At 41.7% G+C, this 26,845-nt stretch overlaps 1 protein-coding gene across 7 annotated transcripts in view; it reads left to right on the top strand.

Moving 5' to 3' along the window:
- The first annotated feature begins 489 nt into the window (after positions 1-489).
- The window catches only part of tmcc1a (transmembrane and coiled-coil domain family 1a), a 45,291-nt gene continuing 18,935 nt past the window's right edge, over positions 490-26,845 (top strand). For 2 of the 7 annotated variants that reach the window (XM_044211954.1, XM_044211956.1), the window contains exons 1-4: positions 490-604; positions 1,693-1,773; positions 9,794-9,843; positions 11,027-11,313. In XM_044211954.1, coding sequence (XP_044067889.1) covers positions 9,837-9,843; positions 11,027-11,313 — 294 coding nt within the window. In that variant the 5' untranslated portion in view covers positions 490-604; positions 1,693-1,773; positions 9,794-9,836. Of the gene's footprint in view, positions 605-1,244; positions 1,261-1,692; positions 1,774-9,793; positions 9,844-10,383; positions 11,314-13,921; positions 14,189-26,845 lie in introns of those variants that run through there. The other 5 variants (XM_044211960.1, XM_044211964.1, XM_044211952.1 and 2 more) reach the window with 4 other exon arrangements.

Consider the following 26,845-nt stretch of genomic DNA (forward strand, 5'->3'; position numbering starts at 1 on the left):
TGTGTGAGGGATGTCAGGAAGAGGAGTCAGTGGAGCATGTAGTTCTGAGTTGTAGGGGGTATGGGACACAGAGAGAGATGGTGAGGAATAATCTGAGGGAATTAGGGGTGCAGGAATTCACATTAAAAGAATTACTGACCATGGGTGAGAGAGCACAGGCCAGGGTACTGTTAGCTTTTCTAAGGGACACAGTTTTTTTTTTAATAGGATATGATGTAAAAACAGGAATAGGTTACTAGGGCGGCTGACATGGATAGCATGGAGGATAAAACTTAGTTCAGGGTGTGTGTGTGTGTGCGTTTTTGTTTCTAATTTTATTTTATTTTGAAGGGATTTAGATTTTAAGTCTATTCTGTGTTCCACACTCCGGAGCAGAAAGTGGCGGTAATGCACCTATAAGCTGGATGCCAACCGCCGTAAAACAAAAAGAAGAAGAAGACGATGACGAAGAAGAAGGTTCCAACCCCAACACTTTAGGTTACGTTGTACGTCATGACGTTACCTTAGGGGAGGGAGGGCCGTGGGGCGGACGCGAACGGCACTCGGAGGAGAGGTGCTGTTCGCTTAACGTCTGTGTCAGCCCCAACAGTTTGCTATCACCCGTGTAAGTGTGAAATATATTTGTAGTTTGTTTTTTGGGGTTGTTTTACCTTCAGTTTATGCGTGTGTGTGATGTTTGCTGTGTCTCTGTGCCGTGAGGAAAAGCTGTTAGAGTGTCGAGGTAGAATTTGTATCGTATTAGCAGCTCTGTACAATGACACTAACGGGACTGTCAACCTGTACGTTAACACACTGCTGCTACTCACTGACAGCACTGACTGGCACTGAACAAACACTTCAACGACTTTTAGCTTTACACATATAATAATAATATAAACACACGTAATTTCAAAAGATACAGGAAGGCTCGTCTGTAATTACTTTAATTCTATAAGGCGTAAAGCACATTATGTGTAGTTACTCAACAGGGAATATTTAGACTTATCTTTCGCAACGGCCGCTATATTTCATGTCCTGTGGTGTCATCATAGCATTCATATGCGGGCGTTAGTACTGTCATACTTAAATAACGAAATAATTAAAATGTTGTAGAATATTGTAGTTGCGTACAACAGGTTTATCCCATTGCCTATATAGTTGAAAATAAACAGTAAAACACAAATATAACTCGTGGCATCTGGAAATATGATTTTTGCTCTGATTTTATCCTCTAGTTTTACTTTGCAAGCTTGTCATGGACTCTGGAGCAGAGTAAAAGTTGTGAGTGTGTGTTTATTTCCAGTTAATTCACGAAACTTTATTTTTATTTGCTATGATGCCATCATATTAATGTGTCTCTGTGGCTTATGATATTAGCCAGGGCCCTGCCAGTTGCTTGCAACCTACACAAGTTTTAATAAACCCTCAGCAGGGTTTATTTTAGTCTCAACTGGCTAATACAATCTGATGGGCTAAAGACATTTCATGGCCTGGTAAGGATGGACATCCGCAGCCTCATTACATCTGATGCCTAGTATTCTTCACAGAGGAGAATTTTTTTTCTGCAACCTATTATTATGAGTGTCTGGGAGACAGAGACATACGCACTCTCACACACAGGCATACAGCAGGCAGACGCAGAGAGTACACTGTGCCAAGGAAGCATTTAGAGGATTACAGTTTCCGTCTCACTTTTTCTCTTTTTTGTTGAAGACTTTCGGGCCTGATGTAGCAGGTTGTCATCTCCTCTGAAATGAAGGAAATCCACTCCAGCGTCGTGACTATGGACTGAAGGTTTGTTTTCATCCACTTACTCTACTCATCCATTCTTATAACTGTTTCCATCTTTGACCATCTTTGTCACCTGGTGGTTTTGACACTGCACCGCATGTACAGTAGATACACATGCAGACGACTGCTAGTATGACATGATGTATCCCACTATCTTTTCAGCATACTCTGCTTAGTGGCTGAGAGCTTGGCTGCCCCTTCAGGGCACTGTTAACGCAGCCATTCATGTCTCACTCCGACGGTCAGACCACCACAATGACGCTGCCCTCCTCCTCCTCCTCCTCCTCCTCCTCCTTCTCCTGTTCCCACTGCACTCACATTGTGCCTTCCCTGTTAGGAGCTGAGCTTAGAATTGAGAGTCTTTGTACAAGTGAACTGTGTTTATGTATACAGTATGTATGTATGTGTGTTTGCATGCACAATGCTTACAAAATAGAACTCAGTAGTTTCTAAAGATGGAGTTGTCTCCTACTGTGAGTTGTGCTCAGTTTCATGTAACACTTCTGCATCAGGTGTGATGAAGATGTGCTTATCTTAGGTCAGATCACAAGATTAACACAGCTTGTTGGATGCTCGCCTAGCTGTCACAGGGGCTGATTAATTGGCCGTGTGCACAGGAAGCCGACATTTCTCACAACAAAGCTGCAGACACTGGATTAGAAAGATGACATGAAGTGCATTGTAGTTAAAATTATGATGGTTTTATTGATTTAACATATTGGTAGAGACTTCTCTTTTAAAGACTTTAGATGTTTTGATAAGAAAGGAAGACAAAAAGGTTTTTGTGAAGATGGTAGATACTGTACCATGTAGTTTTACTTGTGTGTGACGTTAATTCTCCTGTAGAGTGTCTGCGATCTTTTGATTACTTACATTAAATATAGCAAGGTATGTCTAATGTGTCTAATTGGCTATGTATAAACACAGGAGAGAAAACAATTTAGATCAGACTTAGAAAATGCATCATCAGAATTTTTTTTTTCTCACCTGCCTCTCAGGGCTTCTGTACAAATCACGTAAAAGTCCGAAATCTGTTAAGTTTCTTAGCTTATCATAAATTGCAATTATATCCAACTGTTTGGTGAAGTGTGTTTAAACACTAAAATGTCATATTTATCAATCAATCAAGATGCTCAATACTCAATTGAGATATGTTCATTGGGTTCATGTTATCGTGGTCAATTTTACTGCGCATATACAACATTGAGGTGAAACAACCACGTCATGACGCTAAATACCTCGTCATCTAGAGTTTTGTGAAGTTTTGGTTTTATGTAAAGTTATAGATTTCAGTTTTAATTTTGTTGTCCTTTCCACCACCCCCAAACAAATGATGTAAAAATGTTCAGTAAGGGATTCAAAAGGATTCAGATAATCTGTTTTTTGCCCTTTGGATCTAAATCTCAGCATCATTCAGGCAGTGATTTGGCTCTGTTCTCTCAACCAAAGGCCAGCCGTGGCTAAAGAGGAACTGTTGTATCTCAGAGAGGAAACACTCTTTCCTTTCCTCTCTCTCTCTGTCTGTGTCTTTAGCACTCTCTCTCTTTCATCTTCTTCCTCCTCGAGCAGGGCTTTGCTGTTTGAAAGCCCACAGGTTAGCAGCAGAGGTGTCATAATGCAGCTTAATTTAGATGCCACAGATTGAAATTATTCTGTATCTCTGCTGCAATCAGAGGTGTTTGCCAATGCCACCAAGAAACATGTACAAGAACAATGTTTGGCTGTACCATCCTGCTTATCCTGTAACTGTGGACAGAGGGTTTATTCTCTCCAGTAAGACTGACTCCCACACTTCCAGAATGAAGGTGAAATTCCTTTATAAAAGCTGTGGTTTCTAGTGGCAACGAGCTGCCTGTTTCCCTCTGATCCCTTCCTGTTTGAAGACCGAGGCAGAAAAGAAGCAAGGGGTCACACAGCGTCACAAGAGTGAGGCAGGGCTGATGTCCATGTTTTAGTGTTGAGGGATAGGTTCACAATTTCAACAATCGTTTTGTGCAAAAATATATTCCAAAGTTTATCTGAAGGTTATGAGGCTTCAGTAGTCTTAGTTAGATAAATTAAGTGAGTAAATTACAGTCTTTTTAGTATAAAATTCCCTCTTTCTCTATTGAGCACCAGTAACAAAAAGAGGGAATTTTCTACTAAAAAAGTTTTGACGATACCCACTTGATTTGTAGGACAGCTGAAGCCTCATATTAGCTTCAGATAAACTTGGGAATACATTTTTGCATGGAACGAGGACTGTGGATTTTTATTCAGACCAATATTAAGTTATATAGACATTGCCTTCTGCCCAAAAATGCATAATTTTGATTATCCTTTCATAGTTTGTTTACATCTTCTTGTCTTTTGATGGCGGACTTTAGAAGAGTGGATATTAAGGTTTGGAAGTCAGGAGGAATATCTTCTTTCAACTTAAATCTTCTCTCGGAGTGTAGACTTGATATTGCTGACCCACAGTCTACGTGTTGAGCCCAATATCACGCTCATAGTAAAAGCTTCAAGACCAGAGATTGGATGTGCTGATCCCCACTAACCCCCCTAGTGGGCTGTAGAGGTGTCTGGTTACCTGAGCTCAGAGATATGACTAAAGAGTTATTTAAATAGGTGACGATGCGGAAGATTTATATCTGACTGCGTAAAGTTTTTCTCACCTGCTGGCACCACAAAGAGCCAGATGGCCTATGGCCTGATAACCTGGCAGGTTTCTCTCTTCAGTCACAGCAAAGTGTGTGTTGACCCTGACACGCATTCCCTTTCCCATTCCTTATGGCTGTGCGCCTTTAACACAATCTCTGGTATGAGATTTCAGCTGGTGTGTAGGTGGTTTCCAGCCTGTTGACAGTTGATGATGCCCTGCCAGAGCTGGTGGAATATGAGCTATGCTGGCCAAGTTGGAGGCCTGGCCACTGTTCCACACCTCTCAGGTTAGTAAATGAAGGGCCACTTTGCAGGGCTTGAAATGTATTACATACTCTACTAATTTCTCCTCTTGTCCACTGGAAACCACCTTTTGAGAACATCTGTCTTACGAGTAAACAGCAAGAGAATGAGATCCTCAATACCACCACTCTCCATCACGTCAGACACATTAGGTCTGCGCTGAGTGTTGTTGTAGTCAACATGGACCAGTGTCAGTTCCATGCAAATGGTGAATTATTCATTAGGACACTTGCTGTGGTATTGAGCACAGATGCAGAGGTGATCCCTTAAATAAGGCCTCCCCAGTAAACGTACAGCACCATCCAACATAATGTTTATCACGCAGCCTGATGACTCCTTTCAATTATGTTTCACTTCACTGCCATACTTTGTTCACTGTCCAACTCCTTTGTGTAATCTATACCTCAGAGATATGTGTGATATCTATAGCCCTGTACAACCATAGAAGATCAACACAAAAGTTTGTTTGGGGAAATGAAATTTAAATAAGATAAGTCTCTTTGTTACTTTGTCTTTACAGCTTCCCACCTCACAGACTCTGTTAGGTAGTCTTAGATGACTCAGACTATCTTCTAGCTTCACACACAATATACCACCTGTTGTTCCCTTTGTGTGAGTGTGTGTGTGTGTTGAGTATATGTGTGCATATGTATATTTTCTATTTGTTTTTTGTGATCAACATTTTTATTGGTTTTCACAGCAATATGAGTGGGTGGTATTAACGAGGGATGTAGTTACAGATGGTCTTCTGTTGCCTAAGAGATTAAATTAAATCAGAAATATTAGGTAAGGTAAGGTACTTCCACACACTTTAAGGTTTTGCCTTATTTAAGCTAGCAGTTATATATATTCAAGATTAAAAATATTTTGGAACAAGTGTAACACAGATACCAGGTGTGAATCAGTCTCCGACAATAGTCTTCTTGGCAGCTGTACAAGCAGACAACATTTTTCATTCTTCAACTTTTGAATATAAGTCTGTGGTGTCATTAAGAAGGCACAGATGTGTGATTTGTATTATTATTTTTTTCATGTCTGCCTGTGTAGGAGTAAATGATGGTGTGTCTTCTGGTTTGTCTTGTTCCTGGAAAGCTGAGTGCAACTTTGGCATCAGGGCCTCCCTATGGGTTTCATCTTGCACAATAGGGCGTTGTGCCTGCCTCTGTCAGGGAACTACCTGCCGTTCACATCCTCATTCAGACACACTCTGTGCTGAGCGCCTGAGCTGAACCCGATACGGCCAGGCGAAACACGCCTTGCACGGATGTCTTTGATCCAGTCTGGCCTCTATAACTCCCTCTGTAACCCTCTGTCTCTCTTCTCTCACTTTCTCTTTCCCTGTCTGATACAAAGAGTTGCGTCTCTTATCAAACTCTTTGCAGTATGCTGAAGTCATCTCCTGCACTGTCAGACCTGACACAACTGTGCTATTCTCCCTCGCCACACACACACACACACACACACACATAAATACAATAACGATTGTTCCTGTTTCCTGCCTATGCTGTCATTATGCAGCTGCTGAATGAGATATGGTTCAGTTTCCATTGGTCAAAGACAACACACACAAACACACACATGCACATATACAGTATGTATGCACACATAAGCACATTTCCGCACAATATCATCCCTGCTATATCTCTCTTTCTCTTTACTTTTCTGTCTTTGTCTAATAAAAACACAAACATATATTCGTGCATGCACTCACACACAAACATCGCTGGCAGAACTCTCTGGCCTAATTCCCCTCTTATTGATGTGTGTCTGTCAGTGAAAGAGGCGCAGCACAAAGAGCAGCGATGGGCCTGTGTGTGGCTCAGAGGGAACAAAGAGTGGTCTATTCCACGCCAGCTCTCAGACTCTTCTGGAAACACTGCATTGGCTTGTTTAAGCTATGGCCATATTTTGAGTTAACCGACTGTATGTCCAGCAATGAAAAACAACATGGCTGCTTCAGTGTCAAAGAGCACGGGCCAGATTGACCGCTGCTTGTGTTGGTCATGCCAAGTTTGCAACTTTTTTTTATGTCAAGTAGAATTAAATGGAACGGTCAAGAAGACACACTTATCAGGTTGTTGTGCAGATATTTGGTCTTGAACCACTGTAACTATGGCAAAATTAGCATGAAAAGACTATAATACTTTACACAGTACTGACATAATTTATCTCACATTATGCTAGATTTCAGGTTGTCTGCTTTATCACTTAGCAATTTGAGCTGTCACCCTCCTCATTGTAACTCTGGGGCTTAGTCTCCTTTTAAATAATCCCCCTTGATTGTGTTTTTTGTTCAATAATGATAATGGATGTGATTTTAGAACAGTTCAGTGACACATCTTCATCAATATAACCTTACTGCTTGAAAGAAGCCACAGCTGTTTTCTATCCAGAAAGCGTGAACATTTACAGAGAGCTGTGTTGTTGTGATTCATTGTTAAACACTAGCATTTGACAGAGCGTCAAGAAAAGAAATCAGAGTCACGATTCCTCTTGGTTTCATTAAACTGAATCTTGGATGTATCATAATAATTCACACATGCTTGTCACTGTCCACAAAATGACAAATTGCCAGTGTGAGCTGTTTTTTTCCCAGTCTGCCAGTGCCAGAGCTCTGCTGCGCTTTCACCATCTCTCTAGTGTTGCTGGCCAAAGACAATGACAGCTGGACTGGATGACTGGCAGCTCAGCTGAATGGAATGAGCTACAGAGCTATGGACAAGGACGAGTGTGTGTGTGTGTATTTATACAAGGGTATGAGTGAGGGTGACATGGTTCCAGAGAGGCCATTGTCCATGTGGTTGTTTGTAATTCACCTTTGACAGTATTGTCAAATTTCTGAGAAACATGCTGACTCACTGAGGCTGCTGACCCCGGCTGTCACTGACACCTGTTAATCACTGATAATCACTGATCTGTTTCTGTGGTGGACAGGGCTTAAATACACCCAAATACACCCATCCACTTGCATGTTTCTGTGGTTGAGTGAAGAGAGAATTTTCCTGAGAGGATCACCAAAGTACAGTTGATAAAATTGTCTGAAGCATATCCTGTTTAAGATGCAGAAGAATACTAACTGGCGCATGTTCAACTGTGCAGTCTTTTGCAGTAGTATTTTGGTGCACGGTCAGAGTAGTATGATGTGGTGGAATGAAGTAGTTTGGGTCAGAACAGGACAGTCGTTATTGAAAGATCCATCTGGTGTTTGTTCTTTTGCGTCATCAACTCATCAAGGTGGAATGACAAGCATTGCTTGAATTAAATAAAGATGCAGGACCTCACACATACACAAGCATACACACCACGTCTGACAATAAAGCTTTGTCCTCTAAAGGCTCCTGAAAGAGGATTTATTTTGAATATAAAACCATACACAATCAAGAAAACATCCAATCCAGTGTTGGGATCAGCCTGGGGATGAAGGAGGGGATTTACAGACACAGAAGGAGGGATGGGCACCAGGGTCGGGACAGGGATTCAGGTTCAGCTTCAGCTTCAGGACAGGATTAACTAAAGTTTGCCCCTCCACTCACCAGCTCAGAAACAACAGAAACACAGTGCTCCATCATAATCAATTACACTTCACTGTGACTGCCAGAAAATGCCACTTACTGTCTCAGTGTGCAGGTGCATGCATGCAGCATCAATTATGCATGTATACTTGAATATGTTACACGTGTATGCATGGCTGTTCACCTTCTATGGTCATACAGGAAGTTCATTGAAAGTTCGAGAAAGAAAGAAAGGAAGACAACTGACAACTAAAATTAGATCCAGTTTATGAAGAAATGGAAGGTCAGTCTTGTTAAATAAGAGTGTATTGCATTGTACCCCACGGTAATATTAAACTATTATTTTTGTATAATTTTGTGAGATATATTTAGTTCAATATTTACAAAAATAAATACATGGGCTCATTGCCCAGCTGTAATCAGTAAAAATACCAAGTTGAAGCTGTGTTATTATTACTATGAAAGGCACTGCCTAACCGTTGACAGAACAATATCTTAATAGCTACAGGCAGCAGCCAGCTAGCAGGTGACTTAAGTGAACCTGTTCAACACCTGCTCCCTCTCTCTGGTAGGCAACAGTCCCACTTAACTGATTGGCACCACCATATTAACACACAGCCTCTGAATTAAGCTCATCAGTATCTGCTGGTCTGAATCTGCCTATTGAACAGAAAAAGATTAGACAAGACCTGATTTAAGATCAGTTTGTAGAGAAAGTAAAAGCTGCTGTGTGAATGTGTTTATGTGCATGAATGCACCTTTTCTTGGTAGTGACAGTTTGGCCATTGTGATATGCTACCTGTCTCTGGACCAAGTGCAAAACTGAACAGCTGATTGTAATTTTAGCGATGTGAATCAAACCTGTCACAGCTTCATTTGCATAGATTACATTCCTGCAGTTATAAGAAGTGTGTGCCCCTCTGTTCAACTTTGTGTTATTCTTCCTGACCTGACAGTACAGCTGAAGAAGTATAGTTTGAGTGTGTAACTGTCCCTCCCCAGGGCTCTGAATGTTCCTGCCCTCATTGGGAGCAGCTATTGATGCTGCAGGGAGGCTCAGGCTGACTGCCTGTCAGTCTGTGGGTCTATCTCTGAGGTGATCACTGTTCCACCAATAATGTTCCTTCTTGAGGAAGACAGCTTGTATGTTATCAGGTGTCCACTCTGTTGGTTTTGTCACTGACTTAGATTCAGCCAGGCAGTGTGCAAAGCTGCAAGTGGCGATCATGCATTGTGTTCTGTGTTTCTAGTGCAGTAACCCTTGTCTCTTGATACCGCCAATGGATACGGAAGGGATGCCTTTGGGGATACTAAATGAACTCCTGAAGAAGCATGCACACAAACGCACACACAAAGTTGTGTCACACAGTATCGCACATTTTCTGTTCAATATGCCCAGCATGTTCACAACTCACAGTGTAAATGATTATTGATTGCAAACAGAATGATATGCCTTATTGAGTATCTTGAGGTCAGTGAGTACATTGAAGATTGAAGTTTCGAGTCTTAAAAATGATTCTCTGTTTTTATGTCTTTGGTCTCCCTCCATCTATCCACCTCCCTCTCAGGTAAGCCACAAGAGTGAGTCACACTAGGCTGACAGTCGGGCTGATGCTAGGTGAGTTTTTCTTCTTCTGATGTGAGTCATTATCTCTTTCCCTCTCTCCCCCCTCTATTCTTCTCTGCATCCTTTCCTTTATTCTACCAGCCTTTCTGACTCCACCCCCCCCCCCCCAGGATGTTGTTTATTTTCTTAGCCTGCATGCACCGGCTTATTTTTTAATTAATTTATGCTTCATTTTGTGATCTTTGTATCATGCTAGCTAACCTGGACATAGCTTGGACATAGCTTTTAATACTTGTATTTGCTCATGAAACATCGGCCTGTTTGAATGTAGAATGATTCAGAGGCCTGGCATAGCTGTCACTAAGGCAGCCTGGCTGATACCATAGTCAACTGATGATACAGTATTTATCATTTTTAAATTACAATCACAAAGTTGCTTATTCATTTTGGTACTTCAATGCATATTCATTCTGTCCACCCCGCAGACTGTAAAACTCCAGTCTAATTAAAGTTAAAATGAAAGTTAGTGTTTGTATGTCAGTGGATCTAGGAAACATCCCAGAATCTCATAATTCATCTCCTCTCTCTCAGTGCTAGACCAGCATGGCTACTTGTTCCTGAATCAAAGATGCATGCTCCCTCTTTGGATTCATCCCTCTGACCGCCACTAAGCCGATCCAACCCTCCATCAGAAAGTCCCATCTCCGCTTCCACTGTTCTCTACTCTACTACTCTACTGGTCTTCCTTCCTTCAGTCATTGCCCTGGTCTGACCCTCTGCATGTCTGACAGATAGAGAGGGAAGTGTTAGCAGACTGTTTAATAGGACAGTTTCTCACTGCTATTCATGAGAGGTCAGCAGGGCCATATGCAGCAGTGGGATGACAGTCAAAGGGAGCCAGAGGGGGTGGGCCCCAGTTCAGGTCCTGGAGCTAGAAGAGAGGCAGTGGGGTCCCAAGGCCTAGGGTTGAAGAGGGCCTCATCCCAGTCAGAGCACCCCTCCTTCAGTAAAATGAGCCAAAACGCCAGGGAGAGCATGGGGGTTCTTGGACAGGGACTGAAACAGCTGTTCCAGCAGCGTAAACGCCTCTCCCTTTCTCGCTCCACCATCCCCTCCTCGTCTTCCTCCTCGTCTTCATCTGTAGTATCAGCAGGTGGCAACCCCCCTGAGGATGCCTATGGGCCCTGCAATCCTAAATCTGACCACCTCTCTGCTCCTGTGGTTCCCTCTGCAGCTGGCCAGGGCTCAGCTGCTGCGGGCACGATGAGGCGTGGGACCAGCCTGCAGAGCCGGCGGAGTAAGGGATCCGGGTCGGGATCTGGGAGCGGAGACCGCGATCCTCTCCTGAGAGGCAGCCCCCAGGCCCCGCACCGCCGCAACACCCACGATCCACAACAGCATACCAGCCGTCCACGCTCCTCTTCCACCACTGACACCACACCCAGCAGCCCAACCCCTGGATACGCTGCTGGCGATGTGGTGCTGTCATCAGGGTACCAGTCCACGGAGGAGACGGACAGGGTAAGTGACAGCAGCCGTGAATCATATTATCACTACACAGGATGATCGATGTGTCTCTTTTACCCTTTTACTGGTGTCAGGTCTTGTTTGTCTGTGAACTGTCAGTCAAAAGCTGAGGTTCACCTTGCTGCTGATGTAACAGTCCCTGGTGTATTGGCTGTAATGCAGAGAGAGGGTTTACTGCTGTCATTCTTGCCATCTGATTTTACCAAGTGATCGAGTGCAAAAATATTTTTTATGACCAAAACAACATGAATCCAAACTGAGGCCAGTTATCCTCGGTCCAGCTTGCTAACAAATGAAATACACAAAACGCATGCACACACACATAGATAGACACTTATACGTAACAATGCAGCCAATGTTAAAAGGGAGGTTCCCAATTCTTCAAGTCTGTCTTAAAACAATAGTCAGATGCCCATATGAACATTGAAACAGGTTTTGCTTGCTGTAATCGTCCCTCCTGTTCATACCGGCTAATAAGAGATCCCTTCCTAACATTCTTTCAATGTAAGTGAAGGGGGAACAAAATCCACAGTCCTCGTTCTGTGCAAAAATACATTACAAAGTTTATCTTCAGCAGTCTGACTAAGTCAAATTGAGTGAATATCCTCCAGAGTTCTTTTTGGTACCAAATTCCCTGTTTGTGTTAACATCCCTCCACTGCAGCTCAGCACAGGAACACTGTCCGGGGAAACAAAAAGAGGGAATTTTGTACTAAAATTACACAGACTGCTGAAGCCTCATAATAACTTAAGATAAACTTTGAAATATAATTTTGCACGGAACAAAGACTGTGGATTTTGTCCCCCATCACCTTCCATTTGAAGCACATTAGGAAGGGATCTTTTAATGGCCAGAATGAACAGGAGGAATCAATGTTTTAATGAATATATGGCCACTTGACTATGGTTTTAAGACAGACTTGAAAAAGTGTGACTATCCTTCAAAAGCGAATAACTCTTTGAATGGTTTTGTGCTAGGCTTACAGTAAATGCTGCAATATACATTAGTGTGCTTTCAAAATCCTTCCTTTGTATTCTGCTTTGATAATCATCTATGTATGTATTACTTTTGTAGTCTATCTGAAATACATTTGATTGCCATATAACTGGTTTGTGAAAAGCTCTGCCTTTTTTTGTAAGACCACAGTGTGTTTAATCCAGAGATCATTAAGAGTAGTATATGGAGTTCCATGTTCTGCAAATTCTGTAATGGAAAATAAGTAGCATAGATTTTCTGTGTGTGTCGGTATTGGTTTGTTAAAACCTTACAGCCCTTTACAATCTAATCTTTACTTCAAGCTCTGATTTTTAACCACCACCTCAGACTTTCTGCCACCAGAGGTCACTATCAGATCACAGCTAACCTGCTGTGAGCAGCACTGGGCTTGGTTCATGTGGAGGTTGTGTTTGCATTATGAGCTCATATTTGTTGTAGACTTGTCTGATCCTTGGGTTAATGAAATAAGCTGTGCCAAGGACACAATATAGTGTGTCACGGATAGAGTGATAGCTTGCTATCAATCCAGTGGTGGGCAGTGAGTCTAGACCAGTGGGTGTTGATATCCACATTAATTGAAAGCTTTAATCTGTGAGCTAAATTTAATATACTCCAAAATCAAGTATCCTTCGGTCCTGTGTGAATGACCTCACCTGGGATGACGGAGCAGGGCTGAGACCTAGACATCTGTGCTTCATTAGACCTGCTGCTGTGTTAGACGACCATCCACCTTGATGATAACCTGTCTCACCCATCTCTAGCTAATATCACAGCCCCGTCTCAGCACAGCAACACAGCAGTGTCATTCAGGTCATCCAAGTGGTCGCTGTGGTTACCCCGAAACTTGCAGCAAGCCTAGAACTACGCCCTGCTTGGGTTGCCATAGTAACAGCGTGGTCGACCTTGGAGGTGTGTGACATCCTGCTGTTAGTGGAGATCGAGGGTTGCATAGCTTGTCTAAATTTGAGTGTGTCAGGAATGATGAATCTTCTTAATTTTCTTTTCATTTCTTCAACAATTTCCCTCTTGCGCTTCCCTTTGCCTTTTCTTCCTCTTTTTTCTCTTATTCCCTCCATGTCCCCCTCCTTCTGTCCCTGGAGAGAGTTAGTACAGACAGTCGGCTGGTCCCTCCTCCTCTCCCATCTCCCCCTTCTCTTCCTCTACCACCACCTCCTCCTTCTCACCCCACCCTTCTGCTCACTGACAGGATGCAGGAGGCAACCTTGCCTCGTCTTAGATGACTGAGAGCTGAGCCCTGGGTGTGTGTTGTGCTTGTTGTGTGAATGTGTTCAGTGCTGTGTTTAGAAGAGAGTGTGGAGGGGTGTGTATATGCGTGACTGTAAGACCTCAATTTTATCTGCTTTCCAAAAACTTGTGTGTGTGTGTGTGTGTGTGTGTGTGTGTGTGTGTGTGTGTGTGTATAGCTACTGGAAATCATTTGTACATTGACAGCCATGTGGTGTGAGCGTCTTGTGTTAGTGACTGTGTCTGTGACAGAGCTCAGGGGAACAATGTGAATATGAGTAGAGGGCAACACAGCTGAGCTGTCTTTATATCTGCTTGCGCTCCCTCCCTTTTTTTCATCTCCCTCTTTTCCTCTCTCTCTCTCTCCTCACTTGTGTTTGCATAGTAGACAAAAGCAGTGTGGACTAGAAATGTGTGTGCAAATGGATGTTTGAAGAGGAGGGTGCCCTGTGTTCCTTCAATATGTGTGTGTGTGTGTGTGTGTGTGTGAATGTAGAGTGTACTATGTGAGGCAGTGTGGACATTGGAGGGATATCAGTGGAGAGGAGTAGGACAGGGGTTCCAGCTGTGGGTACGTCAGTCAGTCAGGATGGTGCAGCGCTTCAGTCTTCGTAGACAGTATTCCAAGGTAAGCTTGAAACACACAAGCTTGTTTAGTCATTAAAACCATGTCTGTGTCTTCTCATCTCCATGTTGCAGGTCCATTCATGGCCAAAGGCACAGTTGTCTTAAATGATTGCTGCTGGCAAAGCCTTGTGTGATAGTTTAGCAAATCTTTTTCCACCTTTCTCTCTGTCTCCCAGCTTTTTGGTATTGTGTCTAGAGTTTGTGGTTTTGTTTTTTGGCTGCTTGATCAGTGCTTTGTTCAAGACAGCAGTCAAAATGGTAAAAATTGACTGTTATCAGTTGCAGAAACATTGTATACACTAGTATCTCAGCTAGTTGAGATAGGGCGGAAAGCATTTTTTGCACAGTTCTTGCATATCAACTTTTGTTAGTATACAGAGATTTTCCTTTGAGTTTCCATTCACTTTTAGGTAGGTCAGTCCATACAGTAACTGAGTGGTCTGTCTTTGCACTTTATCTAAACTCTTGTTAAACAGTAACTCGTGCCACAGTAGTAAGAGCAGCAACCTATAAGGTCGATCGAAGCAGTTGCCAAGGGATGTAATTATTGGTAAATATTATGATTATTGCTGATTGGGGAGCATTTATGACTCATTTGCAATAACTAATTTACAGTGCTCTAGAACTGTCCATGAGTTTAATATATCTATCCCCTGATGGTAGTGCTGTTAAAGAGCGTAGACGGGCTGCTTTAAAACTCAGCATTAGGTCTGTTTAGAGCCCGCTGTTCTGCAGCTGGTGCTCAGCCTGTGGGATTAATTACAATTAGCTGCTGATTAATTAATTGATTGACTGACTACACACTCCCTATTCAGATTTAGCTCTGTGTAGTGGTGCTGGTGGATGTTCATATGCCTAGAAGCATCAACATGTACGTGCACACATGCACACATGGGCAGACAGAGGCACAGTCTCACTTTCAGACTGGAAGGCTGGATCCCAGACGGATGGAGACTGATCTAGTCTGGTCTTTCCTCTGTTCTTGGAGGGGTGGAGAGATAAAACAGGAGTAAAATCAGATAGAGGAAGTGAAGGGCTGCAAGGTGCAAAATCTTTAGTGTCAGGATGGAAGACAGAAGATGGGAAAGAACCAGAGAGTAGGCTCTAGTGGGATATGAGCTACTGAGTTCAGATGAAACAGAGCCAAGCCTTGAGGCTAGTCCTCTCACAACATATGATTTTTGTGTGTGAGAGAGACTGAAGCTGTATTTGTTTTTTGAGAACATAACCTCCTCCAGGGCCTGTCTGCAAATGTTCACTAACCCTGTCCCTGCTGGGTAGATGACCCCGTCTCTTTACCTCAGGCCACATTTCCCCATGTCCACCTGTCTCATCCTTTGTCTTCTTTTGTCTATCACTGCATTTTGGTTTCCATGTCAGAGATAATATCCTGTGTTCTTCTGCCATACCTGACCAGCTCAAAACAAAATGCCTCACATTTTGAACAATTCAGAGGACCAACATCCAGCTGAGATGGAATAATGCAGCTGTGTGTAGACTAAAACTGAAAATACTCTCAGCAGTGTGTTTTGATATTAAATGCCTGCATTTTTTTAAACTTACATTTTATTTGTTTTGAGCTCAGTATCTTATACAGTGCAATAGATTTTCCCATTTTAACATGTCAATTTTGTCGTGTTTTCAGCTGCTTTCATATAGTTATAACTTCTTAAAATTAACTAATTACATTGAGTGACAGATAAAAAAGAGATGAAAAAATAGAAACAGGTTAGTTTGAACATCATGTGTATGGGAAAAATACTGAATCACATGGAAGAAGGACTGGGGATTTGTATCCTGAAGTTAATTTTAGTGTGTGATTTCTGTACTGGGTTGAATCAAAAACAGGCAAGTATATTATGTATGGGTCTGGTTAGATTTATTATTTAGAACCACATCAAATGAAATTATGTTATTTTAAAGGAACCAAGAAAAATGTTAAGTTACATCAGAAGGTAACAAATTTAATTTAAGTAATCTGTATAGTTAACTCGATAATGTTTGTGTTGGCCTTTGGATTGCATGTATAAAATTATAGGTTTGAATACAGTTTAAGATTATACACAGAATGCACATATCCCCCAACCGTAGACATCATTTCAACCCTACTCTTTCACCCATGTGCCGTAAATGCAAGACAGAAATTGGTACTCTAACTCATTGTCTTTGGTCTTGCTGTAAGCTGCAACGGTACTCCAATGCAAAGCTCCAATGTTCTATCTGAAATAGAAAACAATATTGGGTTTGGAACTGGAGATGGACCCAGTGTCCCTCATCCTGGGCTTCCCAAGCAGATATGTAACATCAAAAAACAATAAGAGATTGTACTGTATTCTTATGCTGTGAGGAAAAACATTTTATTGCAGTGGATTAATGAAAAAGTACCAACTGTTAAAGGTGGGGTATGTGATTCTAATCCAATACACGTCTTTTTGTCAAATTCAGCCAATATCTCCTCACTGTACGCTAGCTGTCTGTTCTGTGTGTGTGCTGAAAAAAACTCTGGTGTTTGTACACAGCCCTGGCTCTGTAAATGCTAAACAAACAAAGTGGTTTGGAACGTTAAATGACTTGCCCACGGACATTCAGCTTACTTTCTAGTTTGCCAAGATATGCTGTTGTTGTGATGTTAGCTATAGTAGCAGGAGAGTTGTGAGTATTGCTGTCTGGAGCTGGTTTGTTGGCTCTGGGAAACATCTCGTCCTCTCTGTATGTTAGCTTCACAGCAGCAACTGTAGCAACAGTTTGCTAACCCACAACCTAGCTAACATTAGCTACATTGTTTTTGTTCGATCTATATCATGGTATTTGTCATGGTATTGTATTTCTCCAGAATCGCATACCCCACCTTTCAAGGCTGGCAGAGAGAGCTGTTTAGTGCCATTAGAGTACCTTACAGGTATATCACATTCAAAAACAGACCATTTCAATAAAATTCTGAACTACGTAGAGCCTGGTGTCTCTGCCATCATGCTGCAGGGATTTTCTTGATTGTTCTTATTGCACATTATCATTGTAACCTCTGGTGTTGTGTGTATGAATCTGAGCTTTTATCATGTGGATTTCATAATGTATCCATCTTCTACTTGTAAAAGTGAAAAGTAATAAATATATTGTCAATTTTTTTTTATAGGTTTGGACTAATGAATTGTAATGTGGGTTAATGAATTGTAATTAGAGTACATTATAGAAACATTTAAAAATGTGTCTATTATGGCATACTGTAAAATATTAGTTTTAAGAGAGAACAAAACATAATTGTTATTGCTTAATTCTATCTATCTAATAAGAAAATGCATGTAGGTTTGTTGAAGAAATTATAGGATGGATTAAATAAATTCATTGCATCATGGGTCATCAGAACACTCAAACTCTATATAAATTTGGGTTTTTTGAGCCTTGATACAAAGGATGCTCTTACAGTTTCCATACTTTTAAAAGCCATGTTTTGTATGAGGGATTTGTTTTGTACAGTCAGATTCCAACCATGTATTTATAATACACTTAATGGCTGCCACTAATTATTAATTAATACAAACAGAATTCGTTTCTGCATTTTTTTGACAATACAGACTCAGTTATGAAGGATTTGGTCCTCTTTTTCTAATTCCACTGGGGCTGTCCTGTAAGAGAGCAGTAAGGAAAAGTGTCAGTGGGAGGCACCGAACATCACCTGGTCCCCTGGGGCTTGTTCTGTCCCTGCTAGTTCAACATCCTCATCACTGCACCCTCATCGTCTCTCACCTCCCCAGGCTACTGGCGGTGTGTTGATGAAAGCATTTGTGCCCTTTGCAGCAGGACACCACGGCTCGTCCCATAACTATTTTAGTGACATTGAGTTGCTTGAAAAGCTGCAAAAGACAAACAGGGAATTGCTAGGTCACATTCCCGTAAACAACCAGGGCTGCAGATGCATATGATAACTATCAAGTATTATCAAACCACTGCCACGGCAGATTGCCCTCTAGTCATTGTAAACACAGTCACAGAAGCACACAGCCAAACCTGTGGATAATCAAACAACTGAGTTTCGATTGACTTTCAGCAGAGGGAGAGAGAGAGACAGCCATGGGGATGATTAAGCATGTGCTCTCAGTCCACACTGGAAGTGATGCCATCCCAGTGCTGTGTTTGCCCTCTACCAGCCTGTAGCAAATTGTTTTTCATGCACTGTGTGTGTGTGTGTGTGTGTGCTGTTGTCAGCACACCATAATGACTCTCTGTGGTTCAGAGTTGTTGACATTAACTGTGAGACCTTATTACAGTGTTACAGTCATGGAAGGAGTGCAAAGCCGTGAATGGATTTGGCCGATCTGTGACTTGTACTTTGTGCTGACTTTCGGAGAAGGGCCAAAAAATTGTTCTTCTCAAATGTGTTAATCTCCCATCTCTGCTCTGTAATCTTCCCCCTCTCTTGTCTTTTCCTTCTTATCTACCATTTAGTCATTTTCCCTCATCTCAAACAAAATACTCCTCCTTTCTTTCATTTGTCTTTTTTTTTGACAAGTGTAAATATCGCCTTGCCTACTTTTGTGGTGTGTTTTTGTGGTAGTCAATGTGTATTCTATAGTGTGTGTATACATGTGTGGGTGTATGTGTATGTGTGGCAGGGAGACAGCCATTGATCAGAAGAACAAACATCAGTATTGACTGTGAATTAAACACAATGGATCTCCTGTTCTGGCCCTTTATCCTTTACTGCTCTCTCCTTAATTACATTACTTGTTACGTGTGTGTGTGTGTGTGTGTGTGTGTATGTGTGTACTTGCTACATAGTGAGGACTGAAACCCATGTTTTACCTACAGAGTGAGGACACTTTGGCCAGTCCTCACAACTTCAAAGGGCTGTTTGAAGGTTAAGACTTGGTTTTAAGGGTTAGGTTAGAATTAGGTTATGGTTAGGGTTAGGCATTTAGTTGGGATGGTTAAGGTTAGGGTAAGGGGCTAGGGAATGCATTATACTATGTACTTCTACCCCCGTGAGGATAGAAGTACAAGGATGTGTGTGTGTGTGTGTGTGTGTGTGTGTGTGTGTGTGTGTGTGTGTGTGTACTTTGTTAGTATTCAGATGGATGTCAAATTAAGTAAGGTATTGCGCCACCATGAGGCGCCAGAACAGCTTCAGTGCTCCTTCCCTTGGCATAGATTCACTGGAGGGATCAAACACCATTCTTCCTAAAAAATGTCCCCTCATTTGGTGTTTTCATGGTGGTGGTGGAGAGCACTGTCACTTTATTGGTGCTTTCAATGTTGCATCAGCCAGTTTATTTGTGTACATGGGTTGTACCAGTGCCATGTAAAGAGAGTCGCATCAACGTAAGTTCAAAATGCTTGATTGTCACACGATTCACATAGACTTCCAGTTCCAGGAAGTTCTTGGTGGGCAAATTGAACGTGTAAAGACAGAGAGACAGAACTAAATAAATCTCTAATAAACTTGAATAGCATGTCAAACAGTTTGTCTGTGCCCTTTCTTCTGTGTTGTCCTTGCATATTGTCTCCACCATGGTTTGCTGTACTGCATGGGGATGCTCCAATTGCTTGGAGAAAGGAGTACAAATGTACGGTTTCACCCCCACTGACAGAGGAGAGGAGAAAAAAATGGTTGGCTCAAGTCTGCAGGAGCAATCTTACAATCACTAAAGATTACAACAACAAGAAATATGTGAGGTAATCATATTCAAACGCTTTTTCACAACCAAAGACCACACCATTGGGAAGCTTAATGTTTAGTTTGTTAAATATAAGGAACAGAGAAAGGCTTGCAAAACCCAGGGAGTTGAGACTCAGGGTGCATGGTGAAGGTGCTGTCTCATTGCAGGGAGTCTTCACGCTCTATTGAATACCCCTGTGGTTCTTGTGCTGAAAGTGAGGCAGAAAAAGACAGGAGAAAAGGGTTAGACACACCTATACTGTATAGGCTTGGATGAGAAATTGCCTTGGAAGATGAGGTGTGGTCTTTGTTCCCCAAATTAAGTTATGGAACTTCATTAGTTGTGAACATCAACAGCTTTTGATGCTGATGTTTAACAAAGTATGACAAGTGGAATCAATTACTGCTCTGATATGAATTTGTATAAAGTTGTCTCATGTTCTTGGTTGTCTTTTAGATATGTAATGAGTGTTTACATGTCCATTGAGTAAAAAGGGTCCATTAATACTGTGTATTCGACCACTGTGGGATATGTATGTGGGTAGACAAAACTGCATTGTTGTAGGTGAGAAGTAAACTCAAGTCACTCTGCAGGCACATTTTGAGGTAGACCAGTTTGTCAAGACCAAAAAGGACAAGACTAGGCTGAGAGCAGATGCTATTCCCACCATCTTTGTGCATCGCCCTGTGGTCAAAAAGAGGAGGGCCCCTGCACCATGATGCACCCCTGGACCTGTAAATACAGAGCCCATAGCTGCTGATCACAGCTAGTGTTACAGCTGGATGACACAGGTATAATAAGTATGAACTCTTAATAATTCTAATATTTCTTATTTTGAAGTGAAATAATATTATTTTGAATATTTAAAAATTAACAGTACCATGTCTTCTCCTTACATCAGTTTCAAAGATTGAGGAAAAGAAGGGATGAGGAGACTGAGAGAAGGGAAAGTGAGAGTGAAGAAAGAGAGGGCATGGCTAGTGAGCTCAAAATCGACATGTCTCACCATGCCAATTCTATATGAAGCATGTGCATTTGGATCTGAATCTGCTACACTGCTTGTTATTCCCACACTTGACTTCTTCAACTGTTTTTCTTCCTTCCTTCTCTCTTTCTTTCTCTTTATCCTTTACCTTTTCACTGTTACACTCTTACTTCATGTCTTAGAGACTATTTTTCTTCAACCCTCGCTCTATCTTCACCTCTCTCCCTCTCATCTGTGTCCAGTGCTCAGACAGTGGAACCGGTTGCCCATCTCCATGGTAACAGGGTGATGTTCAAAGAGGGCCGTAGCAGCTTTACCCAGCTGAATGCTCACAGGTTCACCGTCTGATCTCGCAGCCACCTCATCAGCCTGTCTGGTGGAATAAGAACCTCTTAGAGCAGGGAAAAGGTGTCTTCTAAAATTAGACTCCTACGCAATTCACCAAATACACCAACTTTGTGTTAAATACTGTTTGTTCTAAACTTCATAATCAAGCTTTCTCTGTCGTCAAGTATTTCAAATGCCAGAGCTACACAGGAGACGTGCTGGAATGGCACCCTATCGCTTACATCTCAGTGCTGAAGAGACACCGCTGTTTCCTGTTCCTCTTCTGGCGCATATTTAAAGTCCTCTGAATAACGTACAAAGAGAGTTGTGAATTGTAGGGCAGTATCAGTGAAGAAAAGTCTGTGCTTGACAATTAACAGACCTCAATGGGACTCCTGTCTTCCACTTCAAAGACAATGAACAAAACAAAATAAATAGATGCAATGTAAATGTTTTGTTTTACCATGTAATATCCGCAGAGTAGCCTTGAATCAGATGCTCATCTTTTGTGTGCAGGCGTGCATGTGTATGCATCATGTGCATGTGCCTTTTGTGTGTGCTTGAACTCTCCACCCAACTGTTTGTGCTCTCTTTGAGACATAGCGCCAGCCTGTTTAATTAGGCTGTTGAATATTCATATGTAATTATACATATAGGCCAACACCCTTTTCCGGTGCTGGTTGCTATTAGCATTCACAACAGTGGGAACTCGTTAGGCTACTACACACACACACACACACACACACACACACACACACACACACACACACACACTAGCACACGTCATGGCTTCACAGTTGATGCATAACAAGCAATTGTGTGTGTGTGTGTGTGTGTGTGAGGGTGGGGCTTGATCAGCAGGATGGATGGAGTCATGGGGAAAGAGAGGAAGATAAAGCTGTGAGTTTGAACCCATTCTTCCCTCACAGACATTTGTATAGGCTTCTAATCTGGGTCTGAATAAGGAAGGAGTGTGCTGCAGCTCTCTGCCTGTTTCTCTGCTGCTATTAATAGACAGATGTCTGAACCAGTGCTGGTCAAGTTCACTTTTCAAGGGCATTTTAATGTATTAATACATCTTAAGAAAAGAAAAAGTCATAGGTTTCTTTCATGTAGACTAATATTCCACCCCTTGAGAACCAGATTTTCTACATCTTTTCCTCTCTGCAGATGAATGACATCCATGCAGTCATGTTTAGCAAAGGACAATACCAGCTGATTGACTTTTCCAGGAAATAACTTAAAATTATTTTAACGTTATACTTTAACTGGTTATTATAATACTTATTGGGGGCTGCACTTTTAGCCTGAATGAATGTTTTTAAGTTTGTTGTTTGTGCAAGAGGTCATGTGCATTTATGTGTACATGTCAGCAGTGAGTCACTGTGGGTCATCCTCTGTGTATTTATTTGTGGCCTGCAGCTGGTCCTTCCTCTTTGGGCTGGTGTGTGTTTATGTGTGTGAGAGAGGACATTAGTGTGGGCATGCATGTGTATCTATGCTGTTTTCTCAGCCGTTACAGGATTGCCACATACTTGGTCAGTCAGTCACTGAGGATGTTCTGGTCAACCCAGAGCCGGCTGCCGGCCAAACAGCCGACTACTCATTTAAGTCCAGTCGGCTACTTTATTAGATTTAATTTTCGATTCTAATAAAACAGTTTTGATTAACAAGTTGTGATTCGCTATGCGTGTACAACAGTGCGAGCATGATGATAGAGAAACGGGCCTATCTGTCTGTATCAGTCCGGCCCCCACATGCTCTATCTATCTATGTATGAATGTGTGTGTGTGCGTGCGCTCAGCTGAGAGGATGTGTCCCGCCGAGTAGAGAGCGGAGAGTCATCTTCAGTGTTTGACAAATATTAGCAAAATAATTGAAGACAAAAAACACATCAAGAATTGCATTGATTGCACAGACAGGGGACACCCTCATTAGATGGGCTACTTCGGAAAACACCGGTGGCAGCAACTTGACGATTGCGCAGTAAGCACTAAAAAGTCCACTGAAAGCGCTGCATTTTCCATATACGCCACACAGACATTTATGGGCCTAACGAATGAATGAATTATCTTTATTTACATTGCGTTACAGCAGAGCCATCTCTAAGATGCATTGTAATCACACACTAAAACAGGCAATGTTGTCAAAGTAACGGGCGTATGTCATAAAAAGAAAATGTAGGCTATGCCTCAGCCTCAAACTGTAATTTTACAGTTTAAAATGTCCTAGAACTCTTTTGTATTTTTTGCCATTCACCAATTATGCAAACTAATGTCAGATGCCCCAAATCATGTTTCATTACATCATATTTTATTTATAAAACTTCCTGCAGTAACATATATGATCAAGTATATATGTTTTTCCACATCATACATTTTATCCATGGTTTCCATTTTTGGTTATCCTGTTATTGAGTAATTTTCTCCTGCTTTGTGTGTAACAAAGGGAATGTTCATTCTTACCTGCTTACTGTCCATAGGTGTGGAGTATATCAATAGAGAGGAAAGATGCCACCCAAAAGGCAGCTAAAGTGTAGTGGAAATCAACAGACTCTTGACAGGCTTCTTAAAGAAGAAAATATGCAATAATTAAGAGCAGTGTATATGATGGAATAGTGGCATTAGAATGTGTCTTTGGACTACAGTGTTTGTTTTTACTGAGGTAACTGTCAGTATTAGGTTTGAAATATACACTACTGTGCACCTTTATGAAAAATGTGTTGATTGGTTGTGTTTGGTTTTCTTCTCTTTACTCAGGGTGGTCAGTAGATTGTTTTCAAAGGGAAACTGCTCTTTCCGAGAGGAGAGGAGAGTGGAGAAAATAGGCAGACAGACTCACTGAGGGCATCCTCTGCATCCCTGCCACTCCCTGCTCAGTCTATATCATTTGTGTGACTGATGAATTATGGATGAGGCTATAGATCGCTGAGCTCAGCTCTGCTCCACTGACCCACTTAGAAAACACATGCACACACAATTCAAATCTGATCACAACCTCTAGGGAAATATCGTCATATTTTCTCTCCACTGATAACTAGAACCATTCCTCTTATTCTCGTGTCAGCCAGTTGGAATCCTAGGAATCTTTTATTTTTTTCACTATTGCATCCCATCAGAAAGTCTCACTTTCCCACTGGAAAATTACCACTAGACCAATGAAACAACATTGGCAGTATATTTGTTTTTGTTCAGGCAAATAATGCTGTTGAAAATGTTCCATCCAAAATGACATAGCATCACAAATAGGCTTTTTCTGCACACTGACATAGACACACATCTTATCTACCCTTAACTCTACCACTTTTTCTAATCTTTTCTCATGATCTCCTGTCTATAACCACAAGGGTTACACCATTTGCCGCCCTCACGCTTGCAATTTATGCTGTTTATCTCCTTGACATATCCTCCCTTCCTCCCTGTTCTCATTATCAGCCCGCAAGGCACCTGTGTGCCTTGAAATGACTGCCACATCAGGTCTGAACAATGTTACATATGTTACACTCCTCCTACTGACATGTCTGTCATGAAAGAATGCTGTAAAAAAAGAAAGGGTATTGACAGGAAACCTGTGAGGAAATGGTTGCAGTCAAAGACAGTCCAGTAACAGTCAATTCTCTATACAGCAGATGACACACACTGTGTAACATATTTTGTGCTCTAGCTCCCCCTTGTGGATTGAGGCTATAGTTGGTTGTAATATTCAAGTTGGCTGTAGTAGGTTGTAATATTCTCTTCTGTTTTTCTTTGGTAATGGTATAATAATCCACATTCATCCCTGGAATAGTAATTCACCAAACCTCGAACAGGGGAATGTCTTATGGACTACTACAATTTTGGCGGACGATATGGTGCATCAGACATGGAGGAGAATGGGGATAGTATTCAACTTTCACACAAGGTAGAGCTGAGGTTGAACCGGTCTCAACTCTGATCTTGACTAGGGTTATTCTCTTGTGAGAACCCTAAGAATTAACCTGTGTATTTCCAAAGTCATGGAAATTACAGTATGATTGTGAGTTCAGTTTTGGAAGTTAGCTTCAGTACATGAGACAGTCTCCATTACATTGTTAGATAATCTGAGTGGGCAATGAAAGAATGCCCTCTAAGATTTTCATTAGGTAATAGATGTCAAACGCTGATGAGCACTATTAGCCAAATGCCAATCCTCATTATCTGTCCTCCTGTTATGAAATGTAATGCTTCTTAGTGGCCTAATTCACACAATGGAGTCTTGCTAAAACTTCCCAAACAGTACCCAGACCCCAGCCCATCAAATAAGTCTGTGAGGTCAACATGGGGCCACAAAAAGTGGTATGTGGTTTGGAGAGGACAAGAAAACTGAGAAGGGGCCAGAACAAATAATCTTTCAAGGCCAAAAAGCTGGGTCTCTTTGTTCGTGATTCTTCATCTTCCTGGTTATGAATAGGTTGGCAGTGTGTTTGGGCCTGCATACTGCCCCATGGTACTCTGGGTATTGTACAGCATCCAGCCAGACCAACTCTGCATTTTGGGCTAGCGCCTTTTCTGTGTCCATGTTGCATAACCAGGATGGGTTGAGTATAAACAAAAGCAGCTCCAACAAATACCAACCACCACCAATGGACAAACATTGTTTCTCCCCACGTACCCACTCTGTTTCCCTTCACGTACACACACTGCTTTGCACATACACACTTTGTCTCACCGCATGTACCCACACTGTCTCTTACACATATCACACCATCACCTGCACATTCATACTCATACATAAAACTGGGGGAAAAAAGCAAAACACTGCAGGTTATAACACAACCAATACTGGATTTTTGAGGCTGATACGATAATGATAGCTGATATATCTGATAGATATACATATGCAAATAATCTAAACAAACAAAAGATCCCTTAAATAATTGTTACCATGATGTGTACTGAGCGGGACATAAATGACTTCTAAATTACCCCAAACCTGTCTTTGACAATAAGGATTTTTCTGCAATAAGCTGATATCTGCCTATATATTGGCCCACCGATTTATTGGTCTAGCTCTACTGAAGGTAAAGTGGCATGCTGTATACATGTATTTTCCACTGTCTTCTCCCTGCACTTTCAAAATGGCAAGTAAAACAGGTAATAACCCAAACAGATTTGCTACATTCACTGTCAAAGGTTCAAACATTATACTGTACCTTAGCAGACTCTCATAGTGTACACATGTGCTGTATTTTCATGAACACTGACCTGTAACCAGCTGTACTAACCATAGATCAAGTGTAGGGTTTTTATGCTGACTATTTCTTTAGTAGAAAGTAGTTCCAATGTCACAATTGGAAAGTGAGAAAATATGTTTTTTTTTTTTTTTTTTTTTTGTGATTTGGGTGAACCGACATTTTAAATATACCAATACTTATTAATGGCACAGACATGCTTATTTCTCTGATGTAACTGATGCTATTCACCGTTATCTGTGTCCATACAGGAAATGAGACTGAGAGCACTTAATTGTTTGGGTTGTTGTTATCGTCGTTTGTTTGTTTTCCTTCCTGCTTGCCTCTTGTAAATGCCAGTATTGGAGTTGGCTACTAAGATGTTTCACGCTCTGTGACCTCGCCAGTCATAATGGCCCCTGTGTATAAAGTGCCCAGTGGTTTATGTAACTGCTAATAGGACCAATGATTATGCTGGAGTTTAGACTAGGGAGGACTGGACAG

The sequence above is a fragment of the Siniperca chuatsi genome, linkage group LG10 (assembly GCF_020085105.1).
Source record: "Siniperca chuatsi isolate FFG_IHB_CAS linkage group LG10, ASM2008510v1, whole genome shotgun sequence".
Classification (NCBI taxonomy): domain Eukaryota; kingdom Metazoa; phylum Chordata; class Actinopteri; order Centrarchiformes; family Sinipercidae; genus Siniperca; species Siniperca chuatsi.